General features: G+C 38.4%; 1 protein-coding gene across 1 annotated transcript; it reads left to right on the top strand.

Moving 5' to 3' along the window:
- Positions 1 to 1,074: 1,074 nt before the first annotated feature.
- tax1bp1b (Tax1 (human T-cell leukemia virus type I) binding protein 1b) lies at positions 1,075 to 16,898 on the top strand. The gene is made up of 18 exons (XM_040117706.1): positions 1,075 to 1,205; positions 3,794 to 3,987; positions 7,157 to 7,259; positions 7,781 to 7,971; positions 8,094 to 8,252; positions 9,198 to 9,346; positions 9,858 to 9,948; positions 10,712 to 10,897; positions 11,114 to 11,365; positions 12,244 to 12,414; positions 12,862 to 12,934; positions 13,282 to 13,400; positions 13,522 to 13,647; positions 14,206 to 14,292; positions 14,885 to 15,086; positions 15,193 to 15,350; positions 15,480 to 15,565; positions 15,844 to 16,898. Exons 2-18 carry the CDS (start codon positions 3,811 to 3,813, stop codon positions 16,040 to 16,042), a joined length of 2,529 nt encoding a protein of 842 aa, XP_039973640.1. The 5' UTR covers positions 1,075 to 1,205; positions 3,794 to 3,810; the 3' UTR covers positions 16,043 to 16,898.
- Positions 16,899 to 16,927: the final 29 nt, after the last annotated feature.

Genomic DNA, 16,927 nt, shown 5'->3' with positions numbered 1-16,927 from the left:
CGTGTGAAATTACTGAAGTAAAAATCCTGCATTCAAAACTGCGCTTAAGTAAAACGACATGGTGACAAAAAACAAACAAACAAACAAACAAACAAACAAAACAACAAATGAATATGGTCTGTTGATGTTTGGTGCAAATGTAAATTACGAACATATTGTCTGATTTAAAGCAAGTACAGTGTAGAGCCTTATATAAAGCAGAATTTGGCCAAAAGTCAAAGATCTCTGTTTAAACAATTACATTCAGGTACATTAAGATTAGCTATAGAAACAGGCTGGTTTATTCGTGTCCCTGAAGAGAAAAACTTTGTTTGCAATGCGATTTAGGGGAGACCTAAGGCAAAGTCCATGTCATGGTTCATTTCATGATTACAAGAATTTTGAGATGTGTTTCAGGAACAGAACCTTTTGTGTGGCTGGTTTGATTTTCATAGGACAGAAGACATAGATCTTTGCAATGAAACACAAGAAGTTGCGTTCATGTTCAAGTTTGACAAATGTATCACCACTGTAACGTTTTTTGTTTTTTTTTGTTTTTTGTGTGTCCACGTGGGCTGTGTATGTGTATGTGCATGGCACGCTAACAAACTTATTGACCATTACTGATACTTTAATGTGTAAGCATTTTAAATGGCAGGGATGGAGCTACTTTTAACCATATACTGGTAGTTTGATCTATAAATATGCACAGTATTTTATGTTTAATTTGAAATACATCTTGGTATGTAAACTCTTTATATACAAAGTAACTAGTAACTAAAGCTGTGAAATAAATGTAGTGAAGTAAAGAGTATATTACCTGCTAAAATATAGTGGAGGAGTAGTATAAAGTAACACATTACATTCCACCACTGCTCATCCAATTACTTTTTGGAAAATAAGCTTTTGTTTCATGTAATGTTTGTGAATGCATCCTAATTCAGAATTTAACAATATTATAATATACTCTTTGTCATAACCCCGGTTTACACTCGGGTCGATGTTTCTTTACATCGTTTTTTTTTAAATTATTTGCGACGTTATTTCTCCGTTTTCATTGTCAATTCTTTTTCCATTCCGGTGGGATTCCCGAGCAGGTCCCCTTACCGGAAATGACGCAATGTTGTTATTATTCCAGGAAGAGGGCAGGGGAAAGCACTGAACTGCGTCAACAATTGTTTTTATGATACACTTGGATTTCACCGTCTGTTCAACATGGCAACTTGGTATGTTTAAGGTTTATTTTATAAATGTGACTGATAAAAGCATTTGATACGAGTTTTTAGAAGCTACCTCGTGTTAGTGTTGCTAACTGTTTACGTTAGCTAACCTTGTCCTCCAGTTGATAGCAGTGCTCTACAGTTAGCTGCTCTGTTTTTCGTTAAGGGCGTTGTAACGTTACTATCGTAACGCTGTGTAATTTGCCAGTGAAAGTGAATATTTTGCTCAGTAGTTTATACATTTCCTAGGAACAAATATATCTGTGCCCTGCTTTTAACACGTATTCTTATCCTTTAAAGTATGTGGCTAATAATAGATAGTTAGCTTGCATAGCTAACTTGGCCAGATATGATCACTGTTTTCACATTAGGCCTCGCCGCGTAGTTAGTAGTTGCCACTTCTCAATCTCAGCCATTACTGTGAACTTTTGACGAATTATACAGCAGGCCGAGAAATTGGGTGATTGATGTAGACGTTAATATTGTTCAGAGTTTTCCATCGTCATCCGAAGAAATGTATTGACGGTCACAGGCCTAATTACGTCGGGTTAAATTATATCAGCTGAGGCCCAAATGGAAATTCCACCCTGAAGTAAAGCCCACATTAATCATGTGGCCTTGTTTTTAGTGTTAAGATTAATTAAAGGTTTATTGTATCAAGAAGGGTCTTTCTCTGTAGTCATCTAAATTAGGTGGGACTTTTACAGTGTTTTAAGTATTGATTATAAAGTGGTCTAAAAGGAAGCTAAAATAGTTAGGTTAAAGCTATTTAAAGTACTAAAACTAAAGTTATCTTGCCAAACACTGACTCAAATCAGAATCAATGTCACCAATTATAATATAAGTGAAAGTGTTAGTCTTCATCATTGTTTACAAATCAATTTTGTTACTACCTTTGATGATACAAATTAAACATAAAGAAGTCTGCTCCAGGGACAAGTTCAATAAAATGAAATTATGTGGGAACAACATAATGTGTTGCTGTTTACAAAATTAAACCATCTATTTATCTGTATGTATTGAATGAGAAATGTATTTTGGGAAATTTAAAGAGTGTGAATTTAAATTTTACTTTCTAAACCTAGTAAAATGAAAGCAATCAGAAAGATAAATACTCGAGTAAAGTAAAAAGTACAGTAAAAGTAAAGTATTTCAACTTTATTAGTAGAAATTAGTAGATATCCACTCAGGATAGGTCTGTTTTCTCACTTGTAACAGGTCTTTAACTTTTGCATTTGAGGAAGGAAGCTGTTGCCAAAATTTTGAGGACATAGTGTCAAATAATCCTTTGCATACTTGTCAGCATTATCAGTGTAACTATGTTTTGGCAGTCAACATTTACACTTAAAATTGTGAAATAATACATGACCATGTCATATTTATCAGGAATTTGCCTTCAGGTGGTCTTCAGTCATTGGTAATAACATCACATGAACTGGAAAAATTAACAGACCACTGAAAGGTGAGATTGGCTTAAGACAGGCAGCAATACTTATTAACCTGTTGCATTTTTCTGTCCATCATGTGTTGGAAGTGAAAGCCCATGATTTGTACTGTAAACTTCGGTGTCATAGACTTTGCCTGGGATTCCCACGGAAAATTTACCATTTTTCTGGCCATTTCAGACCAACTTTGTGGTGACAAACTTCGACTTTTTTTTATTTATTTTTTTAAATTTACATCCTGACAAGGACTCCCTGACAGTCTCTGAGCCTGAACTGTCTCACAGATGTCCATTAGCCCACTAGTCCACAGTCCTACATCTACATCTAAGCCAAATTAATACTTTTGTGGAAAATATAGATTTGCAGTTTGACTTTTTATAGAATATTTCCTTCAAACCAGAAATTTTCTAAATTGGAACAGAGATTGCATGCGCTTCAAACATGTCATCTTTTCTTGCTGATTGAGAACACTTCACACAAAAAAAACAGCAACACAATAACACTCTGCTATTATGGTATTATCCATGATCTTATACTGTCTGTATATGCTCTATACTTAAACATAGTTATGGATTACATTTTTTATTTGATGCAATTTGAACAGACATGAACACTATATGACTCAATATTTAAGATAGGAATGTGCATGTGCTGGATGACATTCCTTAGTGGCTTAAATGATTGCCTGAGAGGCACGTTTTTGAGTCTAACGTTAAACTACAACAGATTGGGATCGCAAATGATGGAACAAACGTTTTAATATGGGTCTAAATGGAAAACAATCATTCCTTGTCCTTGAATGATGATTATATTTACCGTCTAAAACTGACTATAGCTCAGTGAAAATCAGAATGGTCAGTCAAGCAAAAAGAGCAAGTGTTCCCACATTAAAATGCATATTCACAGCAATGTTAAAAAGATATGATTCAAATTGCTTTTACTGTAAACTAGACAGCTGATGGGGTAAATGACATATTATTCAATAATGATATACAGTAATTGTAAGAATCTCAGAATTAATTTAACTTACTCATATAGGTTTGCCTCTTCAATTATTCTCAGTCATTGTACAGAGTGTTTTTGTTAGTTGTTTCTATGGTTATTGTTGTTTCCAATCAGATATTATGTTGCTTGTCTCTTCCTGTGTAGCCACTACTAAGTGATTTATGGCACTGTTCCTGGACGGGACTTTATTAGGCAACAACATGGACACATCAAACTTTGCCCACGTCATCTTCCAAAATGTGGGGAAGAGTTACCTGCCACATGCTGCGCTGGAATGTCACTATACCCTGACACAGTTCATCAAACCACATCCAAAGGACTGGGTTGGCATATTCAAGGTGATTATATGTTGTGTTATAAAATCATTTGAGGAAAAAACAAGATATAAATAAATATTCTTAGTTGGAGTAGTAGTAGCAGTAGTCTTAATACTCATAGTTGTACAGTATGTATTCTGATGGCTAGAACCTATTGTGTATGATGTACTGAACGAGGTCTCTTATTTACTGTCTGTTAACTTCACTTGAACTGTGGCGCAAGGGCATCTTGGCTATGTTAGTGACTTAACTTAACATGGATAAATCTGTTCTAGTGGGCATGGAGCAGCCATGCCTGAGAATTATTATTTTGCAGAAAATACAATACGCAGACTTTACTAAAAAAGTGGGAACAAAGAATTAATTCGATGGTGAGAAATATTAAGAAATTGCAAGTCAGCGATTGCCATGTTTACTTGAAAAATGAGCTTGGCAGAGTTAATGGAGCATTTTGACCCCCACCACTCACTTGAATGTCCCACATGGATCTTGTTATAGGAGCACATTTAAATCAAATACAGTGGCAGTAATTTATTTTAGCCTCATCTGTAGTAAATTGTGGACTTAGAAAGAAGCATGTGGCTCCAGTTTTTTCCAGACCAACATGCTTTATCTAGAAATGAGACGGAAGCCAGGATTAAAACACAGCAGATCAAAAAAAAAATTGTTTACGTCTGTTGATGACAATGTGCTTGCAATGATTGCTTTTTGGCCATAGTTTGGAAGTCAGAAACATAATGATATCATGCACCTATTCTGGTAGAATACAGTAATGCCATAAAGCCAGCCAAGATAAATTGTTGCTGTTTTGCTTAATTGTTGTTGTCTTTGTGAAATTGATGAGAACCTTATACTTATTCTGCTTGAAAATTAATTTCAACGATTCATATCTTTAGTGTGGGGTATCCATGAAATTTTTGTTTTTGCCAAGTGCACTAAAAAGTGAGGTCATGTCAGGCTAATGTCTGGACAATGTTTAAATGCTGAATTCGACATTGTTTCACATGTTGTAGTTGGATGCCACATCAAATTGTGTTTAGCCTCAAGGAAGGCACCTACTGGCAGTACAGATCTTAAAATTGCTAATTTCTTGAGCTTCTAAAACACAGAACTAAGCTGGAAAAGGCTGAGTGCAGGATCGTAAATTTTGTAAATGCCCTTGGCAGTGCTGACTAATGAAACATTTGGTGCCAAGTTCTTGTGTTTGCATGCATAGAGATGCCTGGATATGCTGTGCATTAGTGTTAGTTCCTTACACACATTTAGTTGCTATTGGCTCCCAGTCAAGCAGAGCAGCTTCTTCTTTAGATTGTTGGGAGTTCTACTACTTTCTCAAGGATTTTTATATATATGGTATGCTTCTGATGTGAATATAGTACATGTTGCAAATATGTCTAGTTAAGTGATGTAGGTAAAACTAGAAAAGATGTCTTATCGTTCAGTCAGTGGTAATGTGACTTGTCAGCACAACTGTCAGTAAGTTGGTCCAAAAAATTGCATTGCATGCAATGCGTTTGAAGAATTATAACTACATTGAAAATGAATTATTCTCATATTTTAATTTATGCTTTCACATGTCAGCCTAAAATAATTTACAAATGGTAAATTACACACGCTTACTTGGCAAGTCAAACAAAAACTAAATATGCTATAGAAGATAAATAGATGGGAGACAGGCTCTTATTTGCTCATGGACAAAAGCAGCCTTTGGCCCTTTGATGTTGGAACATTTACCGTACTGCTTGATGTGAGCTGTTCTCAGCTTCATGGAGGAATGTTGTTGGGACAGGTTGTCAGAGTGGCCTAGGACAAACCAAGAACAGCTTTATAATTAACCTGTCTCTGAGCACAGCCTCTCTGTGTGATTCATGAGCAACTTGCTCCTGACTTTACACAGTCTCACTGACAAGCCATTTCCTCCTGAAGCAACATTGCCACCAGCTCCTCTCAGCTTTTTTGCAGAAGTACAAGAACTTTACTAGAAGGCTGGTGAAATGCTCTGTTCAAACCGAAATATATTTTGCTTTGGTAGGCTTTATGATCAATTTGTAACTTTTTTTGAAGATTGCAGTGTTGCCTGTTGTGTCGCCTGAGTCACCATTCCAGTTTTTACTGGTAGCTCTACCCAACTTCTTACTCCTCTACTCCTATTTATACACTTTGCATACCAGTCTGTTGTACGTGAAAGAGTTCCTCTCAGACTTTTCACCCACCACCAGCTCTGCGGCTCTAATGAGTGGACTGGTGAACGCTAGCCTTCAGTAATGACACTCACTAACTAGGTGCATGTTTTAATTGCTTCCTGTTCTTTACTGCTGGAGGCTGGAAATGCACTGGTAACAACTGGGGGTTGTGGAGAGCCAGGGCCTTCTATCTCTGGCTCTGATGAACACTCACAGTATTGTAGCTGTAGGCTGTTTGTACACAGGTGAGAGAAAAAACTGCCTAGATTTTGTGAAAAAAAAAGCCTGCTGGCATCAAAATCAAAATCTGCTGCAACAGCATATATTTAAACCTGATCAGTCCGCATTAATATTTAAAACATAATTTGGGCAAAACTTTGAAAGTCACATCAGACAAATTAATCTATGTTTTGTGGCAGAGGCCAGTGTAATAAGCTGGTTTGACTGGGCTTGTTGTGGATGCATGTGTGTGCCTGTACACCGAAAGCCAGCCCACTCGATGTGATTCTGATTTTGTTTGACAGTTTTATGGCACCAGGCTGAAGTTATGGATGTATTTTCTGTACTCCCCCCTCATCAGCCATCAGTTAACAACACATAAAATACATATAATTACATTTTGGTTTTCATTTTCAAGTTGCCTATGTATAAAATTTTCACCTATTTTCCTCTTCCTGTTAGAAGTGAGTTGTAGCTACATTTCCACAGTCAGGCTTGCTCATGACAAGGGCTGGTCCACATGCACATGGTGACCCGGAACTGGAGTCGGTTACAGAAATGATCTTCTTTCTTCTCAGAAAAAATAAGTCACAATAGGCATCCTCTTGCACTGTCGTCCCAACTTAGATCGAAAACCCCATGATTACTGTAATAAACCAGTTTGTGATATTTTGGAGGTGGCACTGTGTGGATTCTAGGAAGTCTCCCTGTTAATCCTCCATTGTTATTATCTTAAACTGATGTGGTGAGAGCGCCTGTTTGACTGTATTCCCCACAATGTCTCACAGGTTGGTTGGAGCACAGCGAGGGACTATTACACATTCTTGTGGTCGCCTCTTCCTGAAAACTATGTGGAAGGCACCGCAGTCAACAGAACAGTGGTATTTCAGGGTAAGATCATACCATAGTTTTATATAACTTTGACACCTTTTAATAACCACATATCACAGGGCTGTTCTGAGGATTGTTAAAACTTTAATACCAAATAGGTGGACAGAGTTAAATGAAAAACTTTGCACACAGATGTCTGTTCTGGTTTGAAAAACATTTTAGTTAGGTGTTTTTTTACTTTTATACTGCTTTTTATTAAGTAATGAAAACTGACACAAAAGGGGGAAAGACTTATTACGCTTATCTTATTTACTTTTTTGATTCAAACCCACAACATCACACGTGGGCGTTTGCTCCAGATCTTTGAACCACCACAGCACAACAGTTTCTGCACTTTTTTAAGTTATATCTTCACACTTATGACAAAGTTATAATTGCACATTTTATTATAACTTTGGGAAAACTGTGCAGTTTAAATTGAATGGAGGACCGAGATGAATTTAGGATTGTTCAGGAATATCTTTTGCTTTGCTTCTCTGTACTGCTGTACACTGAATTCACTGGGTGTCATTTTTCCCCAGGATATTATGTGCCCAATGACGACGGTGAGTTCTACCAGTTCTGTTATGTGACCCACAAAGGTGAGATCCGTGGAGCCAGCACGCCATTCCAGTTTCGTGCCAACAGCCCTTCAGAGGACGAGCTGCTGACTGTGGAGGATGAATGCAACTCTGACATCCTGGTGGTCACAACCAAGGCTGGCTTCCTTGAGGTAGCATGTTACTCAGCAGAGCTACTACAGAGATCAGTGTTCATAGGTCTTGTTTAGCTGTTAGTGAAGTAAATTAATATATGAATGGCCCAAAAATCTTGAATAATTAACTTTCTGTGCAGCAAAAGGTGGAAGAAGCCCAGAGAGAGAAAGATGAGCTGGTCAAGAACATGGCTCTCCTGCAGCAAGAGAAGGAGCACCTGGAAGCGGAGAAGGAGAGCCTGCAGAAGGAGTATGAGCAGGAGAAAGAGACCTGTGCCCAGCTGAGAAGAGAGAACCAAGTAAGCAAAAAGAGCCAGCAGCAAAATTCATGTTTGTTGCTATTGTAAAATTTGCAGATCTGGTAAACAAAACAAAATGCATTGATCCCCTTTGTTATATAATGGATTTGTACTTTAATTTAGCAGCACATGCTGGAATAATTCATTTATATAATTGATGCTCCTGTCTACTTTTTGTAGTTATTCCAAGTATAGTTTTACATTTGGCCAAACAGTCTCTTAGCACCCCCTAGCGAAGGACTGCAAATGTGCATAGCAAGCTTCTGATCCACTAAGTATAAATCACACTGACAGATATGAATGTCTGTATTATCAAAGTTGTAATTCAGCTTTTTATAGCATGACGTTAAGTCTTAAAAGCAGTGTCTATAATAATTCATATTTGCGGTCCTCTGCCATAAATCTGCTGGTTTTAAAACGGTTTTCAGATGAAAACATGATTACAGATTTTGTGGCTGTTAATTTTATGACTATGCTTTTATATGATTTTTTTATGTGGTGTAAATATAAAGATTCCAAAATTCTGCCTATAAAGTAACTGTTAAAAAAATAATTTCCTTTTGCTTTTTTGATGCCATCTTTTAAGTTTGAAAACTCTGCATTGAGGCATAATGTTCAGTTTGATTTAGACTTGGATTCCAAAGACAATACATGTTTTTTTGTTTTGCACACGTTTTCCACAAAATTGTAGTCAAAGACAGAGATGGAAAGAGATCTACAAGGAAGCTAGCATTATTTTATCATGTTAGTTTTTTAACCTCATCGAGGTTTATGTAGCGCTTGGCATAAATTGGAGTGATTTATTTTATGAATGAGAATGATTATACTTTCATTAGATCATGGACATTACCAAAATGAAGAAATCCTCGGTATTTTATTTGGTCTTCAGTCTTTTTTTTAGTTTTATTATACTTGTTTCCAACATTATATTTTATTGTCTCCTAGGAGGTGCAAAGTTCTTCCCAGGCCCTGCAAGAGGAGAAAGAGGAGGTAAAGAGGAGACTGGAGGAAGCCACAGCCAGAGTTATACAGTTGGAGGAGGATCTGATTGGAGTCACCCAAAAGGGCCTACAAAAGGAAACCGAGCTGGACAGGTGGGTTCTGGATGGAGAGGTTGTCGCAGATTCACTGATTTGTTGGTTTATGTTACATGCACAGAGAATTATATTTTTAACCTGGTTATTAGAATACTCAGAACATTAGAATAACCTGGGTAAACTCACACTCTGAATTGTTTTCTGTCATCCGAGCAGTCAATCTCGTGAGAGTTGTGTGTAAATGACTGCATTTGTATATAAACTTGAAAGTATGTTTAGCTGTAATATCATCTCAAGAGGAATCACAGCTTGCTCCTGTGATCATGACATCTCCTTTTTTTATATGTAAGTTATTGCTAAGTCAAGAGGTGAGTGAGTAGCTGGTCACTTTTTCATATTTTTTGCCAGCAGCTTGTTTTATCTGTGAGTTGTGCATAAAAACAGGGTACAATTTGTAACACCAAAATCTGTCGTCACTAATCATTTATTCCAAACACTGAATGTGAAAATAAACACTGTGATGGGTCATACATTTTGTGACTAACCATTTTTATTACCTTTTCTGTAGTCTCAAAGATAGAGTGAAGAAACTTACAGCAGAGAAGGAGGCACTTGAATCTCATCTCAAGAATGAGAGAGATGAGAAGGAACTCTACAAGGTACTGTACTGGTGATGTTAATATTTTCTTGTATTTAATTCCTCAAAAGAGTTGAATTTGGATAATGCATCTCCTGTCTTATCATCACATAAAGAATAATAACAGAATAGGGATGTCTCGGTTCGAGTAGGTAGCAGCTAGGTAGTTCATGTTACGTGATTATGTCAATGGGGTTGGCTCAGCAGGGGGTCAGTTAATGACAGCTTTACAGTCTGTATAATTTACAATATTTTTCTTAGATTCCTTAAAATTAGAGGTCCACTTCATTGACTTTTCCTGTTTCTTTCCTGTTGTTCCACTTTTTACAACTGGGATTATTTTGCCTATCCTTGCCCAAACATTTAGTCTAAACAGGGCATGCCTTTTTCTGTCTTCTTTTGGTCCATCTGGTGTTTCTGTGTCTTTGTTGTGGTGGGCAGTGCACAGCAACAGGGAGTGCCACATACTGTAATGTTGCCATGGAAATGGTGCCAAAAACCTATTCCTAATTTAACTTGCACCATCACACTGGGGTCATTGCACAAGGAAACTTTATGGGCTTATTTTAATCTCTCTTCTGTAATTGAGTTCATGCAAAATTTATTTTAATAGTCATATGCTCTTTGGTACATGATTATGATTGGTGTTGTATAAATAAGGCAAAAGCAATCAACTTTATGTTTTATAACTTCTCTTGTGTGCTTTTGTTTTATAACCTCATCTGTGTGTTTCTGGGCATGTTTTTGCATCTGTGTGTGTGTGTGTGTGTGTGTGTGTGTGCCAGATTCACCTGAAAAACCGGGAACTGGAGAACACTAAGCTGAGTGCAGAGCTGCAGATGCTGAAGTCTGTGGATGTAAACAAGGAAAACACCATTGCCCAGTTTAAAGAGGAGGTGGGACGCCTGCAGGCGTGCCTCACTGAGAAGGAGAAACAGCACAGAGAGATCCTGGCCAAAGTTTCCCCCTTGGTACAAAGAATTTAGTTTTTTAAGCTTAAAAAAATCACAACACCCAGGTAGATTTGTCCTACGCAGTATATAACTTGATTAATTTTTACATTATATAATAATTTGAAGATTAATAATAACAAGAACAGGAATAATAATAATAACATATAACAACACATTTTTAGTGACCTTATTGAAATGAAAAACCTTCACCTAAAATGTGTTTGTATCTGGCAGGGAGATATGAAGGCCCTGAAGGAACAGCTGCGGCAGAAGGAGGAACAGCTCCAGGCCAACCAGCAGCAGTCCACCCTGTTAGCTGCTGAGTTGAGGGATGCCTCCAGGACCCGCGACCGTACCATGTCTGAACTCTACCGCATGAAGCTGGAGGCCGATGCCCTTCGCCAGGCCAAGGCTGAAGCTCAGGCCCAATGTGTTCACCTGGAGCGCCTGGTAGAGGAGATGAAGACAGAGGCCAAGCAGGAAGCCGTAAGGATGATGATCAATCTACATGTCAGGCTTCATTGATTGAATTAGCTATATATGAAACATAAAATTATTAGACATTTTTCATGGCAGGCAGGAGTAGGTGATGTGTTCTATTATATCTACTATCTAGTGCTATTTAGTAGTTGTGAGCAAAAAGATAAAGCAAATTTTTTGATCAAATTTATTTGTTTGGAAATAATTTTCAAATAATATTTCCAAAATTATTATTATATCCAAAATCTAAGTATTTGATGATAACATAGATGTAAGAAGATAATTTTTATTTTTTGTGCGTGTTATATATTTAGATCCAAGATGTATATCACAGTAATATTTATCATGATTTCACCACAAAACAATTATATTGAAAGATTATAAATCATGATTGTACTGTACAATTTGTCCAACTGTATTCTATGTGTGCTATATTTTGGTGCAGCCAGTGAGAAAGTTATGGATATGAGGAACAAAATAATGGAAAAAGTAACAAAAAGTTTCAACCACCGGGGGCTTTGCAGCTTCTGTTGTTAAAGAAGAGTGTAAATACTTTCCATAGTTCAAACCTAGCCAGATGTAAACTAAATCAAAAACAAGACAACATCCTCTCCTCGTCAATACAGTTTCCTGGGGTACATAACCACTCTACATTACAACAGATTCTTATTGATCACCACACCTTTGATGAAGAATCATTTGACAGCACCCATTCATTATTAAAAGGCTGTTGGACATTGCAGATGATTTCTCACACTCATAAAGGCACTATTAATAAGGGTCCTTTTTTTTTTTATCTGTACATCTTCATAGGGTTCTTGCAGTTGGCCCATTACTGTGTTTAATGTGTCTGATCTTCCTGTTGTAATTTTTCTTGTCACCAGACCAAAGCAGAAGAGGAAGCTGCTGCAGACCCAGCTGTAGTAGCAGAGCTGCAGAGAGAGGTGGAGGACCTGAAGATGCGGCTGCATATGGCTGCAGAACACTACAAAGAGAAATACAAGGAATGTCAACGACTGCAAAAACAAGTGCTTAAGCTCTCTGAGCCACAAGGGGTAGGTCCCACCAGATACTAGCCGACATGCTGTAGACATGCCCCTGACAAGTGAAAGAAAATAAGTTGCATTAGGTTTCTGTAGCTCTATGCCTGTGTATCACATCCCGTTAAAGACCCCCTTCGGTGTGCTTGTATAAGTGATTTTAAGTGCACATTTTAATGTCCCTTTGTAAAATTAATACACAAACTTTATTGAATATACAAACAATATCATCTGCTGTAAAATTGTGTCATGTTGTAATTGTTCTCAGTAGCGTACTTTTGTTTGACTTTTTATTTTTAAGGTATTTTTTGATGTCTACAGATCCTTATATGTGTTCCAAGTCATGCCTGTACTAATTTACTGTCTCTTTCACTGTTAGTTGTTTTTATGTTTTCAGTTGTTTCTGTCTTCCTGTTGCATCTAGAGCTAATTTTCACCACTTGTTTTTTTTCCTGTCTGTAGGACCTGAAGAGAAGCTCAGCACAAGAGGCCACAACAGTCCCTGCATCAGTGAGTCCAGACACATCAGTGCCAGGTACGTTATGTCTAACTCTGCCAAACTGTAAGTTAAAACTGCAGTCAATTATCAGAAGCACTGATAGAGATGATAATGTTGTGTAAGTTTGCCAACAGTAATTTCTGAGGTGGCTGCCTTGTATTTTCTATTTCACTTTATAAATCAAAAAGTCATTTTATTTTGGACTCTGGTATTTAATATATTGGAGTGTAAGGTGGTTGTAATAACAAGCCATATTAAAGTATAATATCGTATTATAAATTTGTCATTTTAATTATCAACAGATGAATCAACAGATGAACCAATAACAAAATAACTACGTATTGTTCCTTTGCCTCAGTGCACTGTCTGACTTGTCTTCACAGGGAGTCCAGGCTCTGCTGATCCCATGCTGGAAGCCATCATCCAGGAGAAGCTCAAAGGCATCAGCAGAGAGGCGTCTGACAGAAATGACAAGTACAGAAAATGCAAGCAGATGCTGGTGGTAAGAAAACTATTTTTTTTCCTTCCTGTTAATGGTCATGTATCCCAAAAGTAGATGTTGAAACCCTGTTGTGAAAGACTTCTGTAGTACAAAGGTATGATAGGGTGTGACTGCTCTTTAGGAGGAGAAGGAGCGTAGCTGCATGTTTGCTGATGAGCTGGCCAAAGTGGAGGTGAAATTTAAGGAGCAGCTGAAGACCAATGAAAACCTGAAGCTGCAGCTGGCAGCAGAGGAAGATCGCTACAAGGTTAGTATAGCTGGAGTACAGACACTTAGTGCAGCTCAGGCCGTCAGCTGCCAGCCATACTCTGCTACCTTCGCAGTTGGTCGGTTTTTGGACTCTTCACGTTTTTACCACAGTGTATGGCTGGTCTAGCTCAGGGATAGAGCCTTTGATGCTATCTCTCCCCTTGAACACAGTCGCTCTGACAGTGTTGTTTATGAGCAGGCCTATCTGTGAGACGAAATTTTACTGCTGTTTATGTCAGGCTCTTGTGACAAGTGAAGCTTAGCTTGGAGGAGTCATCTCCATTTGCCTGGCTAATGCTGTGCTTGGCTCAGGTCAGGGGGACATTTGCTCAGTATCTCAGAGGAATTCAAACAGGTGGTTTTGCTTTGTGCAGAAATGTACATAAATCAGTGCTCAGCAAAGGGAAGCCTTTTATGGGTGTGATCAATTAATGCCATGCAGTGAGGTCTGACTGTACTTCAATTATGCTTTTTTCAATCAGCAGCACATGTCAAAAGTTTGAAAATAGAAATTGTTTCCTCATTCCTTTGTTTTTGTGTCTTTTGTATACTTCAGAGCCAGGTAGCTGAGAAGGGACGGGAGCTGAAGGAACTGAAGGGCACACTAGCACTTGTTGTGAAAGAGAAGGAAAAACTGGAAGGGGTTAGTGACAGCTTTCATTTTCTCTTTTATAGACTTATTCCACTCTAAAAATTCCCTGAAAAGTGCCATTCCTTTGCCATTTTCCCTCTCTCAATCTGGTCTGTGTTTAATATGCCTCTAATTGTAGAAGCAAAGTAAATGAGTTCTTATTTTCCATTCCATTACTTTGGACCACAGCAAGGTCCTCACTGACCTAAAATATTGCTTCGATGTATTGCTGTTACAGCTAAGAGAAGCAGAATGACCCAATTTGAGGTTTAGACTGTAAATTAAGTTGGCGTCTGCAACTAACATCAATAAAACAAAGCGTCCTATTCCTTTTGAAAATGAGAAGAGTTTCTTTTTTAATGAAGGCGCTAATTAAACAGTTTGCGTGCGTGACACAAAAAGCAAGAACTCAGAGCTCAGGAGCTGCTGTGTGTCTGTAGCAGTGATATGCTGTTTTTCTCGGCTTGACGGACTGGGAGGCATAGACAGATAATGCCAGATATGTAGTTCCTTAGAAAATATGTTGCCCATGGTGGCATCTAATTTTGCCAGTTGTCTTTGTTGTAGTGAACAATTATTGGAATTCTGCTGTTGCATCCCCCAGGAGCTCCAGAAGGGCAGCAGCAGCAGGAAGGGAGATCAGGGGGCCAGTGATAAATCCAGCTTGGAGAACATCCAGTCCAGTGTGCCTTTATTCCTGCAGTACCCAGTCCCTTATACCCAGGATGCCCCCACCCCCCTGCTGGTCTCTCAGAGCCCCAGCAAGCTGCAGTTTGGGAACCCTTATGCCATCTCAGACCCAAAAGGTTGGTTTTCTTTTCAGAAAGTAACATGTTCCGTTCCACACCAACAATTTCAGAGGCAATTGACTTTTATTTACAGTTGCTATGTCCCTGAATTCTTTCTCTGCAGATGAGGCAGATGAGGAGTTCTTAGATGACCAGCTGCTTAGGCTGCCCCCTGTGGGCCCACCCTCTTGGGACAGCAATGTGGTGTGTATCCAACCCACCCGCAACCACAGCCGGCCAGAGGGCCACGAGGAGTCTGAGGAAACGCAAAACAACAACAACGTAAGCCTCTCCCCCATGTGCAATATGCAGTTAAATGCTGTTGAATTGACTTCTTTCTCTCTCCTGCTAAATACGTTCAGTGTATCGGTGGACTGATTTTGTAACTGCTGTTTTACCTTTCTTTCTCAGGGCAATACCAATGAACAGCCCACAGCAACTGAAACTCAGAGCCCATTTGTGAATGATGGACAAACAGCTTTCTGCTTTGATCCCAGGTAAAGCACCCTCGCATGCTCAAACTCTCATAAATGGCGTCCAAGTGTGCTGCACCCTACAGTTTATAAACCTGTGCATTGTAACGTGCAAAGTGTTTGTTCTGCTGCACAACCCCCTTTTTTTGATTTTAGTCGAGCAGCAGGCCACCCACATTGCATCAGACAGATGCCCTTTATTAGCCTGTGCTCCTGGTTTGCCCACATCGTCACTTGAATGCTTATTAACGTGAGCTTTCTCTCCCCGACTTTCTCTTCTGCTGTCCTCTTCCCGTGTGCAGCATGGACATGAAGCGATGTCCGCTGTGTGAGGTCATCTTCCCACCCAACTATGACCAGAGCAAGTTTGAGGAGCATGTGGAGAGCCACTGGAAAATCTGCCCAATGTGCAGCGAGCAGTTCCCGCTGGACTGCGACCAGAAGGTGTTTGAAAATCATGTGCTCACTCACTTCGACGGCCACCCACTCAACTTTGACTAGAGAAACAGAAAATCAGCACATCCGCTCTGCCTACTTCCTGTCAACCACTGAAATAAATCACTGCACTCTTTTCTGCATGTAATGGTGTGAAGATCAACTCTTTAGGACTATACTGACTTTCGCTTTTTGTTACTTCAACTTAGAAATACTTTGAAGTGATGTGACATTTTAAAAATCACATTCTGATTCAGCCTATATCGCAGGGGTACTAAATCTGTTTGCAATTAGAACATTTTTTTATAGGTGGAAGACTTCCCTTTGTTTGGATTAAGAGAATAACTTTATGGGGATAAGACTGTTGTTCAGTTATATAGCGACTTTAAATTTACTTGGCTCTCACAGATCTGTTAGATTACAGGATGTAACGAATCAGGGAAAGAGATAAGTGTTTACCAAACTTACATTTAAAAACATCGAACCAAATGCTTCCCCCCTTAAACATCACTGTACAAGTCATTTGCTCAGTCTTTTTAGAAAGCAGCCTTGGTGCACTATATGCAGTCAGGGAGAAATCGTACCTACACCCATACATAATTATACAGTATATCGTCAGATCATCTATTTTAGAATAATTAAAGCCAATGATATTGTGAAAGCCTTGATACTTTATGTATGATAGAGATTTGTTTTATGTCAAGTTTCCTTTGGTTTTGTTTTTGTTTATTTAATTGGGTTATTGTGTCTGAATGTGTAAGAACCTTCATATCAGCTGATCAGTGCATGCTGAGCTTCTGTTATAGTTCCCTGTTTTTGTTCTTCTCTTCTACAATATTAAGTTATTTCATTCATAGAAATGTTTCATTTGTTAAGTGAGTTTCATGCATCTAATATGAACTAATAAACTGTCTGAAACTGATTAGTCAGTCAACTGTGTATGGTGTCAAA

Source organism: Xiphias gladius, chromosome 22, assembly GCF_016859285.1.
Source record: "Xiphias gladius isolate SHS-SW01 ecotype Sanya breed wild chromosome 22, ASM1685928v1, whole genome shotgun sequence".
NCBI classification, from domain to species: domain Eukaryota; kingdom Metazoa; phylum Chordata; class Actinopteri; order Istiophoriformes; family Xiphiidae; genus Xiphias; species Xiphias gladius.
Note: the sequence above shows the minus strand (reverse complement) of the source record. Positions and strands in the feature narration are given on the sequence as shown.